Source organism: Anser anser (assembly GCF_964211835.1).
Source record: "Anser anser genome assembly, chromosome: Z".
Lineage (NCBI taxonomy): Eukaryota > Metazoa > Chordata > Aves > Anseriformes > Anatidae > Anser > Anser anser.
The window spans coordinates 50,421,194-50,447,059 of NC_139723.1; the positions used below are offsets into that span (position 1 = coordinate 50,421,194).

The 25,866-nt window shown below is 40.1% G+C and overlaps 1 protein-coding gene across 5 annotated transcripts in view; it reads left to right on the plus strand.

The window, feature by feature from the left end:
- The window catches only part of PIP5K1B (phosphatidylinositol-4-phosphate 5-kinase type 1 beta), a 112,975-nt gene that overhangs the window by 40,309 nt on the left and 46,800 nt on the right, over positions 1-25,866 (plus strand). For all 5 annotated transcript variants that reach the window (XM_083817088.1, XM_083817090.1, XM_083817087.1 and 2 more), the window contains one exon: positions 14,736-14,866. In XM_083817088.1, the coding sequence (XP_083673214.1) occupies positions 14,736-14,866 (131 nt within the window). The remainder of the gene's footprint in view (positions 1-14,735; positions 14,867-25,866) is intronic.

Sequence of the window (25,866 nt, forward strand, 5' to 3'; positions counted from 1 at the left end):
AGATGAATGATGGCTTACTAAAACACATTTCCATCAGAGAACAAAGTATTTGTAATTGCTGTTTGAAGAAAAACAACTTCCTGCTGGAGCATGTAGAAAACCTTCACTACCTTTTGCTTGTGGATCACTTAACCTTCTGAAGTCTCCGGAGCTGATGTGGATATTGCTTTAAGCAGCAACTGGACTGACTGAAGTGTGAGTGGGCTATGCAGCTACAGTTGTATCTAGTGATGTGGGACTCAACTGCTGCAGCAGCTCTAGGATGAGTTGAACCTAAGGACTAATCTGCTGTCTTTTCTGTTGTTTCATCTCCTTTCTGTAACTCTGCCTTTTGCATCCTGTTCATGCAGTCAGGCTGCGCACTGCTGCGGGTCTTCTACTCATCTAGTGCTTAGAGGACTGGTTAGCAGTGATAAATTAGTTTGTAGTTCTTTAAGAAGAAGCATCTGAATCGTTCACTGGTGAAAATGGGAACACTTCAAAAAGTGATCATCCTTTCTATGTGTATATACATCAGTATACTTTGGCACGCTGTAACTCTTTATGGTATTGTTTGGCCTCAGTAGAGTTCACAAAGGGATTACTAGCCTGTTCATCCTGGGGGAAGAAGGTGTTGTGCTTTAACCCTGGTGGGGAGCCACTCCATCACTCCCCTGCAGCTGAATGGGGGAGAGAATCACGAAGGTAAAACTGAGAAAACTTGTGGGTTGAGCTAAAGGCAATTTACTAGATTAAGCAAAAGCTGCACACGTAAGCAAAGCCAAACCAGGAATCCATTCGCCACTTCCCACCAGCAGGCAGATGATCAGCCACTTCCAGGAAAGACAAATGCCATCGCTCCAAACATCCCCTCCCACCCACTTCTTTACTCCCAGCTTTTATTGCTGAGCATGAGTGTGGGACTTCCCTTTGACCAGCATGGGCCAGCTGTCCTGGTTTTGTTCCCTTCTGGGTGCACCCCCAGTCTCCTCACTGGCAGGGCAGCACAAGGAGCTGAAAAGTCCTTGGCTCTGTGTGAGCACTGCTCTGCAGCGACTAAAACTTTGGTGTGTTATCAACATTATTCTCATCCTAAACCCAAAACACAGCACCATCCCAGCTACTAGGAATAAAATTAACTCTGTCCCAGACAAAACCAGTATTGAAGGAATCTTGTTAATAATGGAAAAGTTTGTTTCTGTGGTATCTTTGCTGTGCAGTACCAGTATGTTCCAAATGTGTCTTCAATCTATGTAGATTAGTTATAAGAGCTATTACAAACATCGGTAATATATTTTTTTTTTAAGTTTGGCTGAGTCAGGTAAAAGAATCTTTCTCTGGCAGACCATCTCTGACTTTGTCTAGGATAAAGCTTTCTGTAAGAATAAGTAGCCTGTAGGCATGTCAGTTGTATTTCTGGGACGTCAGATTCTTGAAGTATTTCCTTTTTGATTTTGTTTAGCTCAGCTAAAATAGAGGTAGGTAACGTCCTTATCTGAATTCATGAAGCATGTTTTTCTTCAGTTTCCTACAACACTAATGTTTTGGCCCACGTCCCTGGCAGAAGAAAATGTTCCTTGCCAGCTGCACGAATGTGAATACTTCAGAGCTCCAAAAAAAGTCTTAGTTTACTAAAACATTGTGAAGGGCCTTGCACAACCATTGATAAAAACATCCTAATTGTACAGATTCTGAAATCCATAAGTAGATGAAGACAGTGCGACAGTTTCTGTTTTGAATCATTCTTACTCATTCAGGTGATATTTTAAATATATTTTTTCTGCCACCTCAGTCTGGCATAGAAGCTCTTCCACCTTTTAATTGTCTAATATTATTTAGTAAAGGTCCTTGAAAGATGACACAACCTTGTATTTTTGTTTTGTTTTGCTTTTTTTCCTTTTGAAAACCACAACCTTTCCTTGTGTATCCTCTATTTAAAATGGTGTTATTCAAGATGTATCTGTAGGTCTGTTCAACTGTAGACATTTGCTACAAGCGTATCTGTGGGACTTCTCCTGGGTTTTCTCTGCATCTGTAAATTTCATGAAGTTATTGATTTTACATTGTGAATACCATAAAAACATTTCAATAATTCTAATCAAAGAATACATTTAAAGGAAGAGAAGCTTCACAGTTGTGTGTTCAATGCAGCTTTTAGGGTACAGGATTGAAATAATTTAGAGATCAAAGAAATCTCAAAGTATGCAAACTCTGAAGGTGCTTTGGGCGGGGTGGAGAGAGGTTGGTTGGTTGGTTTTACTGGATGTTGTTGTTTTTTGTTGTTGTTTTTGTTTGTTGGGTTTTTTTGAAAGAAACTGAGAAACAATTGAGAAGTTGAGATTATTTGCATCATCTGATGCTTGAAGATCTTAAGCAAAGTAACAAGGAGACCTGGCAGCAAAATGTAGTCACCAGAGTGTAGCTTCTCGTGGATATCCATCACAGTTTTGTCACTGAAATCTCAAGTATGCAATAGCCACTTCTTTTATTTTCCTCCTGATATTTTGCAGACTCAGTTGTGAGAATCTGCTGACACACAATGCAGCTTTTGCATTTCAGTGTCTTCAATCACACGGTTGTTCCTTAATCTGCTTTCTGACAAATGAGATTTCAGTTGTATTCTGAAATTTATATGCTAGTAGCAATATGCTGGTAGCAAGAATGAGGCACAGACAGGTCTGTCAGAGCATGTTAAGTGTGTATAAGAAAATCACACCAGAATACATAGTGCTCTTTTTGTGGAAACCTGCTACTGGTTTACCAAAATCTCTGCTTGTAATCTGAATGCTGCCGCACATGCATATATGTGTGGCATGACTTTGTTTCCTGTTGTTACATATTTTACAGCTCTACTCTCTAGTGTATTACAGCAAGCATCTTACGTAATCTGTTCAAAACTGCACATCATGTGTGAGTCACTTTGCCCAGGAGCAGAGGGAATTTATCTGAATAAAGGAAGTCAGCTACTGATTGTTAGAGCTGGCAAACGTGTACAAGTAGCATTGCTGCATCACTGATGGCATTGGGTTATGTCCTGAGTCTGATGTGTACAGATAGAATACTTGCTGTTGCAGACAATGAAACTTCCCTCCTGGAGTTTGTGCTGCACTGGAATGTATACTTTCAATGGCATACTTTTGAGTGCTTTGTACAGCTGTAAAGATATTGACGAAATTGGTTGTAATGGTTTTGCTTGTAGCAATGGCTACTACCAAACTTAGAGTACTCAATTTTTTTTTTTATTTTTTTTTTTTTTTGCCTGGGGTAGGGGAACTAAAGCAATTGGATTCATGGCTACTTCTGAAACTTTGGCATAGGTGTTTTGAAATAGAGAAATAACTAACTGAAAACCATGAAGTCACCTGAATCCAATTTTGAAATATGAAGGAAGATCATATTCATCTTGGGTGATAAAATCATTCTGATAGCAATTGAGCTGGAAGTGAAAGAATCTAACATAGGTGTGTTTTCTTTTCTGGGAGAACACCCCAGCAAAGTTATTAACATTATTAAAAAAAAAAAAAGGCAAGAAAAGAGCTTTTGCCAATTTTGAACAGTAACTAGATAAAGGTTTGCTCTATTATTTATATTTTACGATCATGGCTATTGATACGTTTAATATAGAAAGCACAGCCAACACTGTAGAGCAGCATGTAGTGCTGCATTACTTTGTACTCTGGCACAGCTCTAGAGTGCAAAGAAGAAGAACGGCCAAAGAATATGGCATTGACCAGTATAATGAATAGCTTTCTGAAAGAGTAGGTGTACCCTGGATATTTCTACCCTTTGCTGCAGCCTTTTATTTTGCTAGGTCTGTGACACTACTTCTGCTTACATCTGGATGCCTGTCTGTTTTTCTGTTTATTTTGAGTTATGAATTGCCTTATTGTAAGAAAAACATTGTGCATAGCTTTCATCTGGAGGTCCCAGCTGCTTCTTGCAAAGCAGACTAGCAGCACAAGGTAACTTTTCCTGTAGGAAGAGCAGTTTAGGAATAGGTGTTAACCTCTGCCCCCAGCACCAAGATCCAGAGGTGAGGGGGATGGACGGAAGTCCAGTTTAATGAAATGTGACCAGTAGCAGCTGGGCAAGCAGCTGTCAGAGAGATAGGCAGTGTAACCTTAAGGGTGAGTGAAGGGGTACCATGTTACTCCAAGGTGTGGAGAAACAGGAAAAACAGTTCAGTCACTAGTTTTCTAGTAGTCCTATTTTAGTGTCCCTGTCTGTAATTTAACATAGCTCAAATGTGGCAGCTGCAGAGAGCATGCTGAGATATGGTAGCCACTTACAGAAGCATCAACAGAAGCAGATGTAAGAAGTGTTGTCAATGGGACTTTAAGCGCAGGAAGCACCCAAAGGCAAGAGAGCTCTAGTGCAAAAGCAATGGACTGTACAATTACTACCCATACATCCTGGATCAAATGGCAATTTCTTAATGTTAAAAAAGGTGGTTTTTTTTGCATATTGCTTGAAGAAGACATACTGTTTTTCAACAGGCACCCTCCTCAGGTGGTTTGGCTTAAGTGTTGACACTATTTTTGGAGGCTTAATTTCTTTTCAGGGGTCTTTAAAAGATAAACCGTGTTTGCATAGAAGTTGTAGTATGTGCAGATTTCAGGTACTTACGGTAACCAGTGTAACTGAAGAACAAATGCTTACTTGTAGTAGACAATTCAGATCTGTCCAAATCCACGCAGCTATAATCATTTTGATGAAGTGAAGCCCTGTGGATTTATTTATTTATTTATTTTACTTCACTGAGTATGCTGCTTGCAGGAGGGCTTCTATATGCAGTTACTTTACACCAGTCCCCTTCTGAAGTACCATTACAAGGGAGCAATGTTTATGGTCTCAGCAATCTAAGTAATTGACAATTTGAGGTGTGTGCATTGTGTCTTAATTTAAATAACGAGTCAAGGAATATCTTTCCTCAGAATTTTTTCCTCTACTGCCAACCTCAGGTTCTTTATGCCTCTCTCTGTGGTTTCAGGTTAGTGTAATAGATTTATAAGGTTCAAAGTGAAAATGCATTCTTGTAGTGTTACGAAATAACTGGTATTAAAGAATTAAAGTCTACTGAAGCTCTAGAATCTTAAGCTGGGGAGGAGTGTGACCTCTTTCATGAGCTAAGTTTTCCAACTAAATGAAAATGAGTACCAGCTAGTATTTTAACAAGGTAATGTGAGGTAGACAACCAGTTTATTGATCTAGTCCCTCCAAGCAGCAGAGTGGGCTGGTGAGAGAGATAAGAGCAGTCTTTTCTCCACAGACAGTAGTAGAAAGAAATGAACTAATGGCCACTGTGTGGGAAGCATAGCTGTAGAACAGTGTTAATCAATGGTGGTTTCACTTCAGATGCTGTCTGCTCGCAGTCTCATTCACAGAAGTGGCATAAATAGGCATCTCTATCATTTCATTAAGCAGAGTTTAAAAACCTGTGTTGTTTTACCTGTATTTATTTGAATTACAGTAGTACAGAGGGTGGGAGAAAGCAAATATCTTGCCTTCTAGAGTGATAATGGGGTGAAGTTTCTGAGGCAAAGAGTATGACCATTATAGCAGCTGCTTTATAGCACCTGCAATAAGCCAGGCATCACCATCTTTGACCCAGAAAGTTCATAGGCTAAGCTTCAGCTGCAATAAAATGAGTCATAAAAATGGCAAACAGATAAGCAAGGACAAAGTTTACATCCACGCAATCCTATATGGCATTCCTAGGATGTCTACTTTTAAAGAAAGCAAAAATGTAGAATTACATTATTCACGAGCTACTTGTGGGAGAAGAATGGGAAAACAGCTTTGTGAATAAGAGTAAGGGGAACTACTATAAAATTAAATGAAGCCTGTGTCGCACAGAGTTGCTTTTTGTTCATGGTTTGTTTGTTTGTTTTAAATAATTTGTTTGTTGACAGCAATATCCCCATTCAGTTACAGAGAACTTGTAAGAAAAAATGTTTAAAAGGATGAACATGTTTACCGTATCCAAACTCTTTGTTCACTGTGAACACAGTGGCTAGTTAGCTTTGCCAGCCATTCAAATCAGTGGCTAGTTAGGTTTGCTAGCCATTTATGTGTAAGCTGCAATGACCTTCAAATTGTAATGGAAATAATTATCTGGCAACATGTAACATACTTTCTAGTAACTGTAGTACCTGTATTATTGTCATCCCTGAATTCTTTTCCCTGTTTTTAAAGGACATATTTTCATAGTCTTTTCAATAGCCCTGTACCCAGTTGTTAAATAGCTTCAGTTCATTATTTTTTTTTGTTGTCGTTCCCTGAACGTAAATGGTCTTTACACGTTATATCTATCTGGTTAATGCTTTTTTAATGAAAATAACAAATATAAATTTTAGAGTACTAGCTTGAAAAAGAATATTTGTAGGAAAAGAAGTATAAAAGTCCTGATTATGGGATCATGCTCAAACTTAATACCTGATTTGAAAGGATTTAAGTTTTCATTTATTTTGCTAGTCTGAAACAATTTCAGCTTGGAGTCATGTAGAGAGAGTAGAAGACCCATCTGTACAGAACAATACTTCATGTAACAGCACAATTTACTGTAAAATATTTACTTCTGATGCAGATATTCTGTATTCTGAACTGTGTACTGTGGTATATTTTATCACCCTGTAGCCTTTCACTATGCTTTTTGACTCTGCATATCAATTTTCATCTCTATGGGCCTTTTAGCAAAGATATAGGACAAATACAGAGTAAAGATATGGTTAGTTGTGACAAAAAGGGGCAAAAATAACATTTCATCAGAATGAAGACTTTTTAATCTTTTATATGCAGGGATAAAACTGTGGAGAGGCTGTAGGCAGCAGTGGAAGAGTAAAGTTTCATTTTCAGTATGTTCATATCATGGAAAGCCAGGCAGATGACTAAAATAAAAAATATGGGAATATTTAAGGTAGAATTATCTAAGCGTTATGAGACACAGTGAAGGTATTCTCTTGATTGAGGAGAAAATAAAAAAAAGCGTTACAATAAGTTCCACTATTATTTGTTAATCTATTACCTTGACTTGTTCAAAGGGAGATGATTCCCCCCCTCTGCTGTGCTCTTGTGAGGCCCCACCTGGAGCACTGCGTTCAGCTCTGGGGTCCCCAGCACAAGAGAGACATGGACCAGAAAGTCCAGAGGAGGGCCACAGAAATGATCAGAGTAGAGAGGGAGACCTTATTGCAGACTTCAAGAACGTTAAAGGGGCCTACAAGAAAGATGGGATGGGACTCTTTACCAGGGAGTGTAGTGACAGGACAAAGGGTAATGGCTTTAAACTTAAAAAGGGTAGGTTTAAATTAGATATAAAGAAGAAATTCTTTACTCAGAGGGTGGTGAGGCAGTGGCACAGGCTGCCCAGAGAAGCTGTGGCTGCCCCATCCCTGGAGGTGTTCAAGGCCAGGCTGGATGGGGCTTTGGGCAGCCTGGTCTGCTGGGAGGTGTCCCTGCCCATGGCAGGGGGTTGGAATTAGATGGCCTTTAAGGTCCCTTCCAGCCCAAACCATTCCACAAGTCTGTGGTTCTATATAGAGTAATCTAGATACGGTGACTCCACTTGTGTTTAATTTGAATGGGACTGGTGAATTCTGCATGGGAGGATCCTGGAGCACTCTATCACCATTGTACCGCTTCCTGAAATGTATCTCTTTCTCCTTTGCTGAACTGTTCCCACTTAACAGGCGATTGGTGGCAGGTGGAAGAGAACTGTCCCTACCTGCTTTAAATCACTGGCATTCTGGAGAGAGAGGTGGAGGAGGTAAGGGCAGAAGTACAGGAAATGGGCAATTTCTCAGTTTCTGTGGCAGCAGGAATTATAGTTATCCTTACTGATATACTTGCATGCCTTATGTCTTAGTATCTACATTTAACCTGAATTTATGCGAAAACATTTTCTCTCCTGAAATAACTTTTGTTGAAAACCTAGGCTGGGGAGAAACTATACCCGATGCTGATTGTGGATTGAAAAGAAGCCCAGGGGTCCCACTACCAAGTCAAGAATGTGATTGCCATATGACACAAAGCACTGAGCTAGCGTGCCATTCAGTGTCTATTAGGATGTATTCACGAAGTGATGACATGTTAATTTTGAAGAGGTAGGCTTTTTGCTAGTTCAGATTTCACTTACACTCCCTCAGCCAGTAGAAGGACAACCTTAAATAGCATAAATTTGCTTTAGGCTGTGAGAGTGTGATACTTGCATTCAGCTAGGCAGCTGACATAACTGTTTATGTGAATCAGGGAACTGATCCTGCTGAAAACTTGCTGTTGTATCAGCCCTTTTGTAACTTGTTGTCTGGCCACATAGATGTTGTTGTTGGCACGGTGTGATGGGTAGCATGCATATGTTTTGTGGGCTGGAGAGTGGACAGCAAATCTCTTTTTCAACAGTAGCATTAGAAGTAGGTATTGTTATAAGTCAATAACACTTAGGATCTGAGAAAAATGAGAATGTGCTTATGCCCATTCAAGTTTATGCTGTTAATGTTTCAGAGGTGGACAAATTCAGGCCTGACATGTTAGGATTTGCAGTATTAGGGTCAGTAGAAGATAGTCTAGTTTGAAACTGGCAATATTTTTATGGGTTTCTTTCTCATTGTCAGTACAAAACCCAACATTGAGTGCACCTGTGCAGTAGGTAGTAATACCCTAATCAGTAAAAGGAGGATGATAGGCATTTGTTTTGTTATGCCACTTTGGGTAGCAAAGATAGTTGTCAGGGCATACATTATTTGCTACGAATCCAGTTAGTTCCAGCTTATTTAATTCATGAACTGAAGTTGTTCATCTTCCTGATTATTCTCATTCTTTGGTTTCTTAGAGCTTCAGAAGGTGATGATAACATGGTAAATGATCCAAGAGTTGCTGCACAGTTACAGCTGATACATGAGCCCAAGGCAATTTTGTGAACATCTGCGTGAGACCAGTATAAAATATATATATATATATATATATTTTTCAGTCTCTACAAGGGAGAATTCTTGGCACAGAAGATTGCTAAACTTTACTGCTTTCTCTACAGTAGGGAGTATTTAAGAGGAATTGAAAGATATGAGGGTTTTGGGTTTGAAACTAGACTTCGCTGCTTTCATAGGCATTGGAAGAGGTGCCTGAGTAAGGAAAAATGAATGCTGAGAGTGGATATTTGCCATTTGCATTGGTAGACATTGACTTCCTATATATATATATATATATAGGAAGTCAGTGTCTACCTATATATATATATATAAGGAGTGAAATGGATTAATCGAGAACATTTCCCCTAAGGCCTGAGGAGCAGTTCTTTTTCTCCTCCTTGGATTCCATTCTTAACCACAAAATAATAATAATAATAAACAATAGACCAAAACAAGCATTTGTATTGAGAGAAATTTCAGGATTTGTTTTGTTTTCATTTTAAGGCTTGTGAAAACAAAAAATAGCCTTTTGTAAGAGTCTTGGTTGACCAGCCTTTATGAGGGTTGTTAACTCATGACAGTAGTTCATAAGCACTTGACCTGGGTCAGCAATTGCCTTCAGCATGCTGTAACTGCTATCAATTTGTTTGAAAACAGTTTTTAAAATATCCTGAATAATTAATAACATTGATTTTCTGTTAAACCCAGTGCTGTGATTATGGGTGATTACTAATGTCACCCCTGAATAGGAGTGAAAATTCCCAAGAAAATAACCTTGTAGATAAGGTCTTTTTTTTGCAGAAATTTTTTTGCAGAAATCCTACAGAATTTTTTTATGTGCCAGAATGGTTATCCAGTTCTGTCCTCTTGGAATCACATTACCGGGTTACCTGCCTTTTTGTTTGTTTGTTTTTTTGAATGTCCTGTCTCATCAGTAAAATAGAGCACTGGGTTATCTATGTTGTGTTTTCAGACATAGTCCCGCACTGTGGCAGTGAACAGGATGGGGGTCCAGCTATGAAGCACAAACTCTTTTTGTATGTGTATTGGTTTGATCAAAGTTACGTAATTACTGCTTTTGTTGGTCATTAATCATTCATGAATAGAGGCCTTTTTAGGAAGGAAAAATGTGAATCTTCTTACAACACAAGCCAAATCTTTTTACTAGTCAAAGTATCAGTCTAAGAATGGTGGCATTGTTTGTTCCCACCAAATTGCCTGTTCAGAACTGTTATAAAAGTGCAAGTTCTGCTTGGTGTGCAGTCTTAATGAGGAACTACACATCTCCATCTTTTCTTTTCTAAAAATAAGCAGTGACTCTGGCATAAGCTGTTCTGAGAACTAAAACAAAAGTAGTTTTGTATACATTAACTCTTTCTTATGTAATTCCCACTCATTTCTGAAATGTTTTTGTTCAAGTGCTGCAATAGTTCTGATCATGGAGCTTCTGGTGTTTTTTGCTTTGCTGATACAATCTCTGGTTTGGTGAGTGGGAGATAAAACCTGAAAACAGGCATCAAAATAGTGTCTTCAAATTAGAGAAAATATACAATGCTAAGGGAAGATATTTCTTTCCTGACAACCTTCTTTGCCTTCCCAGGTGTCCTGGTTCCAGTTAGGACAGAGTTAAGTAGCTCATAGTAGCTGGTAGGGTGCTATGTTTTGGATTAGGATGAGAAGAGCGCTGATAACATGCTGATGTTTTAATTGTTGCAGAGCAGTGTTTACACCAGGCCAAGGACTTTTCGGCTTCTTGCTCTGTCCTGCCAGCGAGCAGGCTGGGGGTGCAGCAGGAGCTGGGAGGGGACAGACCCAGGACAGCTGACCCAAACTGGCCAAAGGGGTATTCCATACCATCTGACGTCATGCTAAACAATATATAGGGGTGGCTGGCCGGGGTGGGGGGGCCGGCTGCTCGGGAATAGGCTGGGCATCGGTCAGCGGGTGGTGAGCAATTGCATTGTGCATCACTTGTTTTCTTACACATTATTATTGTTAATACTATTACCATTATCACTATTATTATTATTATTGTTATTATTATTTTCCTGTCTTAATAAACCGTCTTTATCTCAACTCACAGGCTTCACTTTCCCGTTTCTCTCCCCCCATCCCAGAGAGGGAGGGGGGAGGGTGAGCGAACGGCTGTGTGGTGTTTAGCTGCCAGCCGGGTTAAACCACAACAGTCTTTTTGGCGCCCAACGTGGGGCCCGAAGGGTTGAGATATCGACAAATCTGACCAGAGTGTGTTAAACTAAAATTGGTATAAGTATTGGACCTGCTTAATAGTTGCTAGTCACGATGTTGATTGCCTTAATCTCCAGTCTGCTGTACCTGTATTCCAAATTGAGTTTTATGGTGCGTTACTTTCTGTATGTGCTCCCTGTTGCACTGTTTATCCTTTCCGGGCCCTGGTTTAAGATTGTTATGGTACTGTGCGGTGTAACAATGGCTTATGAAATGATGAAATATCTGGTCACGACTTTAACCTGGTATTTGTACTCAGCACTGACGTCGACTCTATACTTTGGAACCCATATCTCGGAAACTATTAGCAATTACACCTATTGCCTGTTTTCGTTAGGGAGCCAATCTGTGAAGGGGACAGGGGAAGACATGTTTCCCTACCTGTTCACTCTCCCTTTCTCCTTCACCACCACCCTCTTATCCCCCGAGTTAGTTACGGTGGTTCTCCGAGATGTTGAATATCCTTGGGATACTCAGACCAGCCTGCTCTTGTTGTTATGTCTCCTGAATGCGCTTCAGATTTTGTGGAGGGTTAAACAACTACTTAGGAATCTCATCCGGAGATCTGTCTTGAGGCGGGATAGTTGCGAGTGGCAGGGAGTGTGGGAGGATATGGGCAGGTTTCTAGAGCAGTGGTCACCTCCAGTGTTTTGGACATTCACCCCTGTACAACAAGCTACCGGAAAATGAGAAGAAATATGCCTTGTTCACTGACGGGTCCTGTCGTATTGTGGGAAAGCATCGGAGATGGAAAGCTGCTGTATGGAGTCCTACACGACGAGTTGCAGAAGCTGCTGAGGGAGAAGGTGAATCGAGTCAGTTTGCAGAAGTAAAAGCCATTCAGCTGGCTTTAGATATTGCTGAACGAGAAAAGTGGCCAGTTCTCTATCTCTATACTGATTCATGGATGGTAGCAAATGCCCTGTGGGGGTGGTTACAGCAATGGAAGCAGAACAACTGGCAGCGCAGGGGCAAGCCCATCTGGGCTGCGGCATTGTGGCAAGATATTGCTGCCCGGGTAGAGAACCTGGTTGTAAAGGTACGCCATGTAGATGCTCATGTGCCCAAGAATCGGGCTACTGAAGAACACCAAAACAACCAGCAGGTGGATCAGGCTGCTAAGATTGAAGTGGCTCAGGTGGACCTGGACTGGCAACATAAAGGTGAATTATTTATAGCCCGATGGGCCCATGACACCTCAGGCCATCAAGGTAGAGATGCAACCTACAGATGGGCTCGTGATCGAGGGGTGGACCTGACCATGGACACTATAGCACAGGTTATTCATGACTGTGAAACATGTGCTGCAATCAAGCAAGCCAAACGGTCAAAACCTCTTTGGTATGGAGGACGATGGCTGAAATATAAATATGGAGAGGCCTGGCAGATTGATTACATCACACTCCCTCAAACCCGCAACGGCAAGCGCCACGTACTTACAATGGTGGAAGCAACCACCGGATGGCTGGAAACATATCCTGTGCCCCATGCCACCGCCCGGAACACTATCCTGGGCCTTGAAAAGCAAGTCTTATGGCGACATGGCACCCCAGAGAGAATTGAGTCAGACAACGGGACTCATTTCCGAAACAACCTTATAGACACTTGGGCCAAAGAACATGGTATTGAGTGGGTGTATCACATCCCCTATCATGCACCAGCCTCTGGAAAAGTTGAACGATACAATGGACTGTTGAAGACTACACTGAAAGCAATGGGTGCTGGGACATTCAAAAATTGGGATACACATTTGGCAAAGGCCACCTGGTTAGTCAATACCAGGGGATCTGCCAACCGAGCTGGACCTGCCCAATCAAACCTGTTACGCACTGTAGAAGGGGATAAAGTTCCTGTAGTGCACGTAAGAAACATGCTGGGTAAAACAGTCTGGGCTACTCCTGCCTCAGGAAAAGGCAAACCTATTCGTGGAATTGCTTTTGCTCAGGGACCTGGATGCACTTGGTGGGTAATGCAAAAGAATGGGGAGGTCCGGTGTGTACCTCAAGGGGATTTGATACTGGGTGAGAATAGCCCATGAGTTGAATTGTAGTATGTTAATTATTATATAATAATGTATGTCATCACTACCATGATTGCTATATATCATAGATGAAAATGGTGATTAATTAGAATGTATTGGACAGAGTGTAACCTGAGCATGACATAAATGGTATGGAATAAGGGGTGGATATCTGTCCTGGTTCCAGTTAGGACAGAGTTAAGTAGCTCATAGTAGCTGGTAGGGTGCTATGTTTTGGATTAGGATGAGAAGAGCGCTGATAACATGCTGATGTTTTAATTGTTGCAGAGCAGTGTTTACACCAGGCCAAGGACTTTTCGGCTTCTTGCTCTGTCCTGCCAGCGAGCAGGCTGGGGGTGCAGCAGGAGCTGGGAGGGGACAGACCCAGGACAGCTGACCCAAACTGGCCAAAGGGGTATTCCATACCATCTGACGTCATGCTAAACAATATATAGGGGTGGCTGGCCGGGGTGGGGGGGCCGGCTGCTCGGGAATAGGCTGGGCATCGGTCAGCGGGTGGTGAGCAATTGCATTGTGCATCACTTGTTTTCTTACACATTATTATTGTTAATACTATTACCATTATCACTATTATTATTATTATTGTTATTATTATTTTCCTGTCTTAATAAACCGTCTTTATCTCAACTCACAGGCTTCACTTTCCCGTTTCTCTCCCCCCATCCCAGAGAGGGAGGGGGGAGGGTGAGCGAACGGCTGTGTGGTGTTTAGCTGCCAGCCGGGTTAAACCACAACACCAGGAATTTCCTTTAGCCACTCTTTCCATATTTTCTTAAGAGTTCCTTTCTTTGGCAAGTTCTTATCTTGACTCACTTCTACCACTTTTTTTTATCCATCAAAGCAGGATTGTCTAGTCAGCATGAGAAAATTTCAGAGATGAGCTCAATTTGCATATACAGTGTCTAAAACAATCTGGCACTGCCCATTTGAACCCTTCTGTCCCCTGCAAACCTTGTTATTTGAATCTAAGTCACTTAAGTCTTTCATCCTCTGTGCATAGATTTTTATAGAGATTTTTCTTTCCTCATCACTTTGGTTTCTCTCTGGATTCCCCCCAGTCAGTGCACCTCTTGTACTGACTGCTGACCAGAACTTAGTAAATAAATTTGTATCCAGAATTTGTATGTAGAACAGCAGCCAGCATTATGACTTACACATTGGCATGTGTGTACGTTTCCATGGAATTTGTAACTTTTTTTTTTCCAGAAGAGGATGCATGCAGTTTCAGACTCCGGAAGGGGTTTGGATGTCTAATTATATTGGAAGTGTCCAAGTTAGAACCTGATGTCTACATTCTTTAGACAGTTTTAAAGTTCTCAGTCTGTACAACCAGAGAGTAGTTTTTTGTGGCTTTTGCTACAGCATAGTATTTCTTTTTAATCTTGTAATTGGAAAAAAAAAAATCTCTGGATAAGAGTTCTCTGCTCTTGAAGGCAAGGAGGTAAAGGTGATGTAGTATTATTGTTATTGTGATAACGATTACATGTTTAGTGTATTATATTACTGGTGAAGAACAGAAATCTGTTTGTAGCAAACTGATGCTTGAATTCTTACTTTCTATGCAGACTGCATCCTCAGCTATTAAAGGTGCTATCCAGCTGGGAATAGGATACACAGTAGGAAACCTTACATCAAAACCAGACAGAGATGTTCTTATGCAAGACTTCTACGTAGTGGAAAGTGTCTTCCTACCCAGGTAAGGACAAGCCTATTCAAATTACTTTCTTGCAGAATTTCATAATGAAACTCTACCTAAATATTTCAAATAAGGATTGGTTTACAATTCTGACAAAATGGGGTTGGAGTAAGCTTGAGGTAGGAGAACTTGAAAATGCTCCTGTCTTCATGTTGTCGTTGAAAATGAATGTAGGGAGAAAACTGGGAAGATCACACTTCAACTGAAGAGTTGAGGCATGTTTTATCTAGAGAAGGAAAATAATTGTTACACTTTCAACTAAATGAGTTGTTAACTACAGTTGAAAGTGATTGATGGATCTATACACAAGCAAGTATTATGTCCAGCATTCACAAACATAGTTTGGGCTCTAAAAACTGAGGATAGTACTTGCAATTTTGTTGAGGTGTTATCAAAATTGATGCAAATTCCAGTCCCACAGGGTTAAGAGTAACATAAGATGTTAGCTTTAGTATAGCATTCTAACCAGGATTTTAGCCTATGACTAGGTTTGGCTCTTAGTAGCAGACTGCAAGTTGTGCACCATTACTGCCTTGCATTTAGCAATGATGATGCAGAATCTGTAATAATACAGTTACACTGATAAGAGAAATCAAGGTCATCTTCATTTGGTGGGTTTGGAAGCTGATGTACAGTGTCATGTAACTTCCAAGTTACATATGGTACGAACAAATAAAGCAGATATAGGAAAATAGGAAACATATGTTTCAAAACCAGGAGGATGTATTCTATTTGGTGTTGTCTGGACTTGCAGAATTACTAAGTACTAGTAGTGTCCATTATTTTTTAAGGAGATGGTATCTATGCAGTAATTCCTGAATTTGGGAATATTTTAAATCTTTTTTTTTGAAGTTTGGTTCATTTGCAATTTGAATGTTACTTCATAAACTGTTCCTAATAATGTTTAGAGATTATTAATGTCACTAAACAGGAACTTAAACTGACAATGAACAAAGTAATTGTAGTAGGTTGAAGTTGATCTCCGCTGAAGTATATTTTCTAGTTTCAACTTCTGATTTCCTCTGAACTGAGATATCTTTTAAGGAGTAGGGGCATTTCTTATGTGAAAAGAAGCATTTACATTACATTTGTAGGAATCAAGGATATCCCATATCCTGTGTTTTCTTGTTAACTGTAATGTCTGTATGCAACTTCGTAGTCTTTCTCTTTGGGATTAGATAAACATCGATATGTTGTCTGTGTGCATGTGTTTTCATACACTGTAACCTCAACTTTTTCTTTGTTAAAGAATCCAAATTTCAACTGAGAAATTTGCATATCATGTAAATAAGTGTATTCTTTGTTCTGAAAAATGGAATGAGCCATCATATTTGTAAACTATGCAACTGTGACAGCTGTGCAGGATTCTGTGGTTGTTTGTTTGGCTGTGATACTGACTTTGTTGTTCATGAAACACAATGAGATATACATGATAAAACTGTTTTATTATATAGCCAAGTTTTTTGGGAAAAAAAAAAGTCTAATCTGTATCTCTTTTAACATTGTTCCAAAAGCCAAGTAAGATAAAATGGTTTGTAATCACCTATGAAACTTTCATGCTTGTACACTCAGAAAAGAGATTTCCCTGTTTGTTTGGTACTGGTTTTAAGGGAGAACTAAGAGTGATCCCTTGTGGCTGAGAAAGAGAACAAAGACTGAAGTAATAGCCTGTTTGCAGTAACATGAAATTTATCATAAAAACTTTAGTAGCACCTTTCTAGACAGATACATGAAAAAAAAGAAGGAAAATGATATGAATGAAAGAAATGGCTGGATCAGCAAGTGGTCTGACTTCTTGGTTTTGAATAGCTGTCTAGTAAGCAGGAGTACGTAATATAGTAACTCATCTTGTCTATAATAAAGAGCCTTTCTACACATAGCCCTAGCTGGTAATACTTTCTCTAAAACTAAGAATTGGCTGTCCATAGCAGTCTCTTAAAAACAACCATGACACTTCATTTCTTAAACTAACAAACAAATTTCACATTTAAAGTTTTTCTCTTGTCTTCACATAACATGCACATTCATCTAAAGCATTTTTGATCCAAGGTGGTATTAATTTGCATAAATCATAATAACTTAGTATTACGTGTAATGATACAGGCTTCTTTCCTGATGGCCAAGGGTGCTGGCATTTTGAGTCTTTAACGGTGGCATTATATGGATAATTCCTGAGTCATATCTGTAGTTGGCTTCATTACCATAGTTGGAGGTAAAAAGATAAGGTTACATGTCCTCTCTGGGTTCTTTTTTTTTGGCTTGGACTGGTCAGGGTTGAAAGACGTAAGTTCAAATTAGTTACATCAGCAGATGCAGTGGGCTGACTACTGTTGGAAGGTGGTGAGCATCCAAGAGCAAGCTGAGGTGAAGTAATCCTTTTGCCCAATACCTGCAGCTGGACGAGAACCTGTCAAGGCAGTGCATCAAGCATGGTGCTGAAAGTAGTAACCAAGCAAGAAGCAACATTTTTACTCTTGCTTGGGGTATACATAATTTAGCTGCAACTCCAGGTAGGGTATTACCTGATATTCCCCAGTGACATCCAGATTTGGCAGGTGTGATTTGGAAAGAGAAGTGAGAAAACAGTTGTTTTGCACAGTTGCAGGCACACCTGCTGTTTTAACAGCAACATGAACATTGTCTTAGTGCCTGTGATAAAATAGGCCTGACCTATGAGAAATGCAGCGAAACAGCAGGCTGTGTTCCAGTGAGCAAAACAATATCATCTGAGCTGTTTTAGGGAAAAATAGCTAACAAGCTAACAGCTGTTTATAAACTCAATAAGTGACCAAAGAGAAATAGTCTCTGCATCTCCCTCAACCCCGAAGTAAACATCAGTACTGTCTGTAGCCCAGCTTTGGTAACCATAGGAAAACACTTTCAACACAGTTCACAGTTAGTGAAGGAGGGAGGAAAGAGGCAGGGAAAAATGGTCAGTTCAGAATCGAATATAATTGCACTACATACTGTGGGAGCTGTTGTAAATCGGGATTAACCCACAGATTGCAAGTTATGCCTGGCTCAGAGTTACTTTGTAACTGTGTTTAATTGGGTTATAGGTTATCCCAGATTCATTTAGATGTTTGTTTCAGGAAGTGACTCTCAGTGAAGTATGGGTATCTTAGCAGAGTGAGTGGATTTGAATTGCAAAGTTGCTTGCTTTCATTTGTACATTGTGGCAACTGTGGAGGTGGGAAAGTGCCTTTGGTACTTTTTGCTTCACGTTTTCCCTTTTGTGACTTTCCTTTTTTTTAATAGGGAGTTTATACTGTGTTGCTTTTGGGAGTTAAGTGAAGTATTAATAGGGGTTGCTATAAAAGGGTGTATTTAGAACTACGGTCCAGACTGAGTTCAAATGGCACTATGCAAATGTGCCCTTTGTGCTAAAAAAAAAAAAGAAACAAATGCAGTTTGCAGTGACCCAGTTGATTCTGAAGATACGACATCTGAAGTCTCAGCCTAACTCCCTGCATAGGCTGAAACCACAGGGGAAACTGCTTTTAAACACTGCTTTGAAAATATAACAGGGATTTGCTTATCTGGTGCTTATCTACAGCAACAATGGCTGGAGGATTCAGTGGGAAAGCTGTGCATCCTGCCTGCTCTCTCTTCTCCCTCCTCCGTCCCATATTTCAGCTGTGTGGGGCTTTTTCTTGTCTTCCTGCATTATGCTCAGTGCCCCTGGCCTCTGCTGGAACCAGTTCATCTCTTGGTGTCACATTTTGTTCCCAAATCAATCATTTGTGCAATGTGGATACGGCAGTATTTTGACAGCTATCTAATTTAAATTCGGAGCTAGTTCCAAGTAGTGTGGCCATGGTTGGAAAGCCTTGGTGCCAAGCTAACCAGCCCAGCTGTGTCTGGCAGTGGTGGCTCAAGCTGGTCGCTGCGCCATGTGGCTGTGCAGCTGCCTGTGAGCTGGGAATGTGGGCAGCTTGCTAAGCAATTCCAGCAGACACTTAATAGGTAGGCACATTTTCTGCAGTGGTTTGACGAGCCACTCCATACTGTCAGCCAACTTTGGCTAGTCAGTAGTCTGCAGCTTCAGAAATTCAGAGCATTTGGAAAAAAGCAGTATGTTTCAGGCTTCATCTCTTCTTGTTTTTTCAGATACAGGCCACTACTAAGCACAGCTGTGTCTTTGACCTTTTTGCAGCAAGCTGTTAATCAGTCTTGTGCACTTCCCTCACTAATATGCTGTATTTTCAGGATCTAGACCCTGTATGTTATGAACACTTGCTGTGGTTTCTAATTAAAATATTAAGTCTGTTACATGTTGTTGACCTGAATGTGCCCTGCAGCTACAGTCATCTGTATGAGGAACTGGTTCAATTGCAAATTGCTCTCTTCTGATGCTAATGAAAAGATTATTCAGTGCTTTCTGCTATTTAATATCCAAAGGTTAGTACGGTGGTACAGTAGCATTTGAATGACAGCCCAAATCAGTAGTGGGAAGTACTAAGAAAAGTAAAAGCTTGGGCAATGTTTAGGCAGTCTGGGTTTTACCCTACCTCAGAGACCTTCTGTCTTCTGGTATGTTTTTTTCTTGTGAAAATGAGGAAAACTGACACTTGGCCTTGGAAGTGTCTTTGTACCAAACAGGTATCATAGGTTTTGTGATGGGCCGAACAGTGTCTCTTTAATTAACGAAGCATAAAATACTCTGAAAGTTACATGTGAATAGATTCAAATGTTCGTATCAACACTTAGTTGTTGTGTGATTTATGTGAGCGTATCTGTTTCCAATTGGGCAGTTTCACAAGACAACTAAGAAGGCTGCCTTCCACCTTTTATAAAGAAATACTCTTTTTTTAGTGCTTCAGTCACAGAGATATGCAGGATGACCCAAGTTACGACACGCTTTTCATGGTTTGTGAGTAGAGTGACAGCAAAAATAGGAGGAAGCAGTTAGTTTCCTGTTTCAAAACAAATAGTATTTGAGACGGTGATACTGTGGCAACAAAAGCAAAACCCACATTCATTGTGAACTACTGGTCTTGCCCACTTCTGTTAGTATCAAATTCTTGGTAAACCTGAGATATCCTGGATACTTGTGTGGTTACATGACCTTATAGACCTACTTACCTATTCTTAAAGGACTCTGAGATCCCTTGCATTAAATGCATCTCCAGTTGTTTGTTAAATAGTCATATCATCATCATAAGAAAATGTCTGTGTATTCAGCTGTTCCACAGATACCACTGGCTTGACTTGTTTTGAAGTTATTTGCAATTCACAGGTCTACTTTACAGCTGCCTTTGCAGGGGACTGCTTAGCATAGAGTAAATAGTAACCAAAAATATAGCAAATACAGTGAGAAGCAAGGATATTACCACTGGACTTTATCCCACAATGTGAAAAAAGCAAACACACACCTATTTGTACAGGTAGCCATAATACCTATTTCTACTATATGGGAAACAATTGTTTCCCTGAAATAGTATGTAGGAAATGAATATGCCAAAGCTGTGCCTGAACTACATTAGCTCTGGTCTATGAGTATGTATTTGTTGTATACAGTTAGTAGCACTTGAACACATTTTGATGGGTTATAAATGAGCAGCTTTTTCCAAGAACAGTAGCACTGAGATTGGATACTCTTTGCCAGTTTTTAATGCTGGGAGCATTTAATATTAGACGTTTTATTGTGATTTTCAGATTTGAAAAAAAAGTTACTGTCACATGAAAGAACTGATATTCTTCTCTTCTTTTGTTCCTTCTCTTTACCCTTTTTATATACAAGAAGGGTTATGTGTGGATCCACAACTATACTATGACTATTTCTTTTGTAAACAGCTACATCACAGAATATTAACGCTGCTCTTTGCTGAATGCTTGTTGTCAAGAGATGCAGCTCATCTTCCCTGCACCTTCAGATAAGTGTGCTATCTCATGAGCACTTCCCACCAGGGAGAGGCCACAGAAAAGAAAAGCTGCCAAGGAACACGTGGGTGTCGTGTTTAGCAGAATTTTTGCAAGCCACAGGGTTAGCCATTGAAAACATAATTGGTGTTAGTTCATTTTTAGTTTGATATTGCACCACCTACATTTAAATCAACCCACATCATTTACTAGAGGAAAGGTTAAGATGCACATACTGTTGTTTAAAAATATATGTATTTCATAGAATCATGGAATTGTTTGGGTTTGGAAGGAACCTTAAAGATCATTTAGTTCCAACCTCCCTGCCATGGGCAGGGACACCTCCAACCAGACCAGGTTGCCTAAAGCCCCATCCAGCCTGGCCTTGATGCCCCATCCCTGGAGGTGTTCCACAGCTTCTCTGGGCAACCTGTTCCAGTGCCTCACCACCGAGTGAAGAATTTCTTCCTTACATCTAATTTAAACCTACCCTTTTTAAGTTTAAAGCCCTTACCCCTTGTCCTGTCACTACACTCCCTGGTAGAGTCCCATCCCGTCTTCCCTCTTACATACTTAAAGTCTGCAATAAGGTCTCCCCAGATCCTTCTTTTCTCCAGGCTGAAAAACCCCAACTCCCGCAGCCTGTCCTTGCAGGAGAGGTGCTCCAGCCCCTTGATCATCTTTGTGGCCTCCCCTGGACTCGCTCCAACAGGTCCATGTCCTTCTTGTGCTGGGGGCCCCACAGCTAAATGCAGTGCTCCAGGTGGGGTCTCACAAAAGCAGAGCAGAGGGGGAGAATCATCTCCGTCGCCCTGCTGGCCACGCTGCTTTTGATGTGATATAGTTGGCTTTCTGGGCTGCAAGCGCACATTGCTGGCCCATGTTGAGCTGCTTATCCACCAATATCCCCAAGTCCTTCTCCTCAGGGTTGCTCTCAATCCATTCTTTGCCCAGACTGTATTTGTGCTTGGGATTGCCCCATCCCAGATGCAGGACCTTGCACTTGGCCTTGTTGAACTTTATGAGGTTCACACAAGCCTGTCCAGGTCCCTCTGGATGGCATCCGTTCCCTCTTCACCACACAGCTTTGTGTCATCAGCAAACTTGGTGAGGGTGCACTTGATCCCCCTGTCCATGTCACTGACAAAGACATTAAACCGTGCCAGTCCCAATACTGACCCCTGAAGAACACCACTCGTTACTGATCTGCACTTGGACATTGACCACAACTCATAGAGTGCAGCCATCCAGCCAATTCCTTACCCACCAAGTGGTCCATCCATGAAATCCATGTCTCACCAATTTAGAGACAAGAATGTCATGGGGGACAGTGTCAAATGCTTTGCAGAAGTCCAGGTAGATGATGTCAATTGCTCTTTCCCTCTCCACCAATGCTGTAACCCTGTCACAGAAGGCCACCGGATTCGTCAGGCACGATCTGCCCTTAGTGAAGCCATGTTGGCTGTCACCAATCATCTCCTTATTTTCCATGTTCCTTAGCATAGTTTCGAGGAGGATCTGCTCCGTGATCTTGCCAGGCACAGAGATGAAACTAACTGGCCTGTAATTCCCCAGGTCTCCCTTTTTTTTTCCTTTTTAAAAATAGGGGTTATGTTTCCATTCTTCCAGTCAGTGGGAACTTCACTGGACTATCACAACTTCTCAAGTATGATGGAGAATGGCTTAGCAACTACATCTGCCTTCAGGACCCACAAATGCATCTCATCAGGTCCCATGGACTTGTGCGCCTTCATGTGCCTTAAATGGTCTTGAACCTGATCATCTATTATACAGGGTGGTTCTTCATTCTCCCAGTCTCAGCCTTTGCCTTCTGGGGCCTCAGCCATGTGGCTGGAGCTCTTGTTGGTGAAGACCGAGGCAAAACAATCATTGAGTACCTCAGCCTTCTCCATATCCCAGGTGACCAGCTCTCCTATTTCCTTCCAGAAAATGTTAATTTTTTTTATTTTAGATATTAAAATCTGACTTGCATAGGTTAAAATGAATCTCTCCTTTTTGTTCTAACTACCAGTCTTCTACTTTTGTGTGGTCTTCAGGAAAGATTATTAAATTACCTCATAAGTTGCAATTGATTCATAAACTTTCCAAAGCCTGTGTTATTTGTCATAGCTCATGTACAGAGACTAGACTCCCTCAAGGTTGCAGGAATCAAAGCTGGTATTAAAAGTCATTTCTTTTTCCTGGTAGATGTGTGCTCTAAACTACACGAGAGGAAATTTATATGATTGCCGCCTTTCTTTATGGAGTGCATTTCTTTTATGTCCAAAGCTCCATTTTGTAGATTAGATTTTCTCCAGCAAATCTCAGGTACTCTTCTTGATGTGCTATACAGACATAGCCATACCCTGGGAACTACCTAGCCTGATTAGAAATTATAATACAAAGTACTTTGCACATATTCTTTAATCCAGCCAGAGTGAAATGCACATGAATGAATGAGTGAATTCCCCAGCAAAATGCAAGCAGAAAGCACAGAATAAATCATCTTGGGAACTAATAGAGTGGGAGGTGTATTTTATTTCTTGAGAGAAAACAGAGGAATCTTCTTATTTTATTATTGCAATTTTTACGGTGGGTTGAGTTAATGCACTTACCTGGAGGCTTGCTTTTGCCTGCAAATAGTGTGCATAGCATCCTTATCTATTACAAGTGATTTTTGGGTAGTTAGAGGATACACTGTGGACAATTTCATGTCAAAGTAAGGTAGAGATGTATTTACATCAAGAGTGAACAGAACAGTATGGAACTGTCACTGGAAACTGTCCTTTCCAGGTGAGAGCAAGGGCATACCTAGGCACAAGGATTTCAAAAGTTTTCATTATTGTAGGAAACTACTTGAAGTCAGAGGGCTTTTTCTGTTAAAAGCAACATTCATCCAGAAAGCTAACCAAGAAATCTTACGTTTTTGTCAAGCTTGCTTCTTACATCAGAGACAAGCTTACTATTGGCATCCTGTAATCTATTCTATTAGGCAAAGAAACTGAAATTATTCAATATGATCAGCAGAAACTGTAGCGTATGATAACAAACCCTGCAGATCCTTATAAAAAAGAATTTTTTAGTAATAATTTTACAAAGAATAAAGGAACTTATCTGCTTAGTGAAATGACTACCACATCTGTAATAAAGTAAGCTTATGTGCTGTTAGGTACGTGGAATTGTTCTTTGTGTCAGTGCTGTACAAAAATAGTTGCTCTGTTTTCCAGCTTTTCTGGAACAAATTTCCATGTACTATGCATTACAGTCCATCTCTGGAGCTATTAAGAACCTTTTTTTTTTTTTTTGACTAGTCGTCATTTTTCTTTATACTGTGTTTAAGAAATGGCTTGGGCCCATGATATTAGCATAGAAAACATCCTATCTTCATTCCTACCCTAGTGAAGTTTCAACGATGGGACGGACATGTTCTAGTAGAGCAAGGACATGTAATATATTTATTGCCGCACTTACACAAAAGACACTGTTAAGTTATAGCTACAGGAAGCAGATTTATAAAGGTATGTTCTAGAAGGCAGGAGGTTCATTATACAGTTTAGATGATAAATCTTCTGTGACAAGGATGTGATGTTTCATCAAAGAACACTTTGTTCTCTTCTTGTCTGCATCTTAAAACAATCTAATACATTTACAAATGTGGCCCCAAGTTCTCAATATAACTATATATTTATCCTTTGTCATCCCCATATTACAGAAAAATTCAGTGTCAATCAAAGCTTCATGTCAGGCAAGACTGGCATACTGAAAGTAAGCCTTTGTAAGAAAAATCATTAGCCAGTCTTAACTATAAGGAAAAATACCACATTTAGCCTAGTAGCTTATTGATTTCTCTTTTTTAATATATCATAGAACAATAAAATATAGATGGATTTTATTTTAATACCTTAGAGTTGTTATATGTTAGACTATAAAACGTGCAAATGAGTTCATTAGGACTAGGCAGCCTTTGCCAGCTCTTAACCATGTGGTTTTGCAATCAAAGAAATACCGGTATTATATTGTCTTTGTATGCATCTTTGCTCAGCCATGGCTATCTTTTGACATGTGATTTCCAGCCAGAAATCAGTTTTGTTCCTTTATCTGTCTCCTATTCAAAAATCTAAAGAAAGTGCATTTCTGGAGCCTGAGAAAGCTTCCCGTCCAGTTCAAACCCTTTAGCTGGCAGCAGTTCAGTTCTGGTGGATTTTGGTGGTATGCACGCAGGGGCAGCTAAGTGGGTTGGGGTAGGCTTCTGTTATCACATTGTTATTTGGTAGGTGACAAGTTCATAGGACAACCATTGATTGTACAGAACCAAAGCTTTTAGATATGTTGATGGTAAGTTCATGATACGTAAGTTAGTCTTTGTAGGACATTTACTGAGAGTTCATTCCTCTTCACATTTATGTGAATTCCTGGAGTCTTTTTTTTTTTCTTTGAATTCTTTGTATATTCCTGTTGCTAAGCATATAGGTACATACTGCATCTCTGAATAATTTAATTAGGGTAAACGAAATGGATAAAGCGTTGTCAGAGGAGCTTGTTTTGGCCACCATGTCCAGTATTATGGATTTTATTCTCAACTATTTATAAACCTGTGCAGACTGACCAAGCCTTGTCTTAATGCTGTTCTTGCTTGTGTTGAAATCATAGTATAGAATATTATTCTTCTGTTTAAAGCCTTTTTAAAATTTAAAATAAAAATTTAAAATTAAATTAAAATTTAAAATAAAAACAGGCAGTTTTTAATATATATATTTTTTCCTTCTGGCAACATCTTCCTGCCTTGTTCTTCAGCTTAAATAGCATAGTGTTCATCTCAAGAATCATACAACTGCAACCTAAACACACAGTGAAAGTGTATTTGTAAAACAAGGAAAAGATCTAGGAGGGCTACATTCTTCTCATGTGCTCCTTTAAGAAAGACTGTCTGCCAGATTGGTCACCACAGTAGTCTTTCTCTATGCCTCTTCTAGCTTGAATCTGTATCTTGTGTATAACTGCATACCATTTTCCAGAATTCCCCACAATGTGTACACCCTGTGTCCTTATTTAACTGAGCATGTAAGCTAGTGGTGGTTTAGACTGAGGCAGGAAAAAAATGCAATGTCACAGGCAAACAGAAAAAACACTTTAAGGTT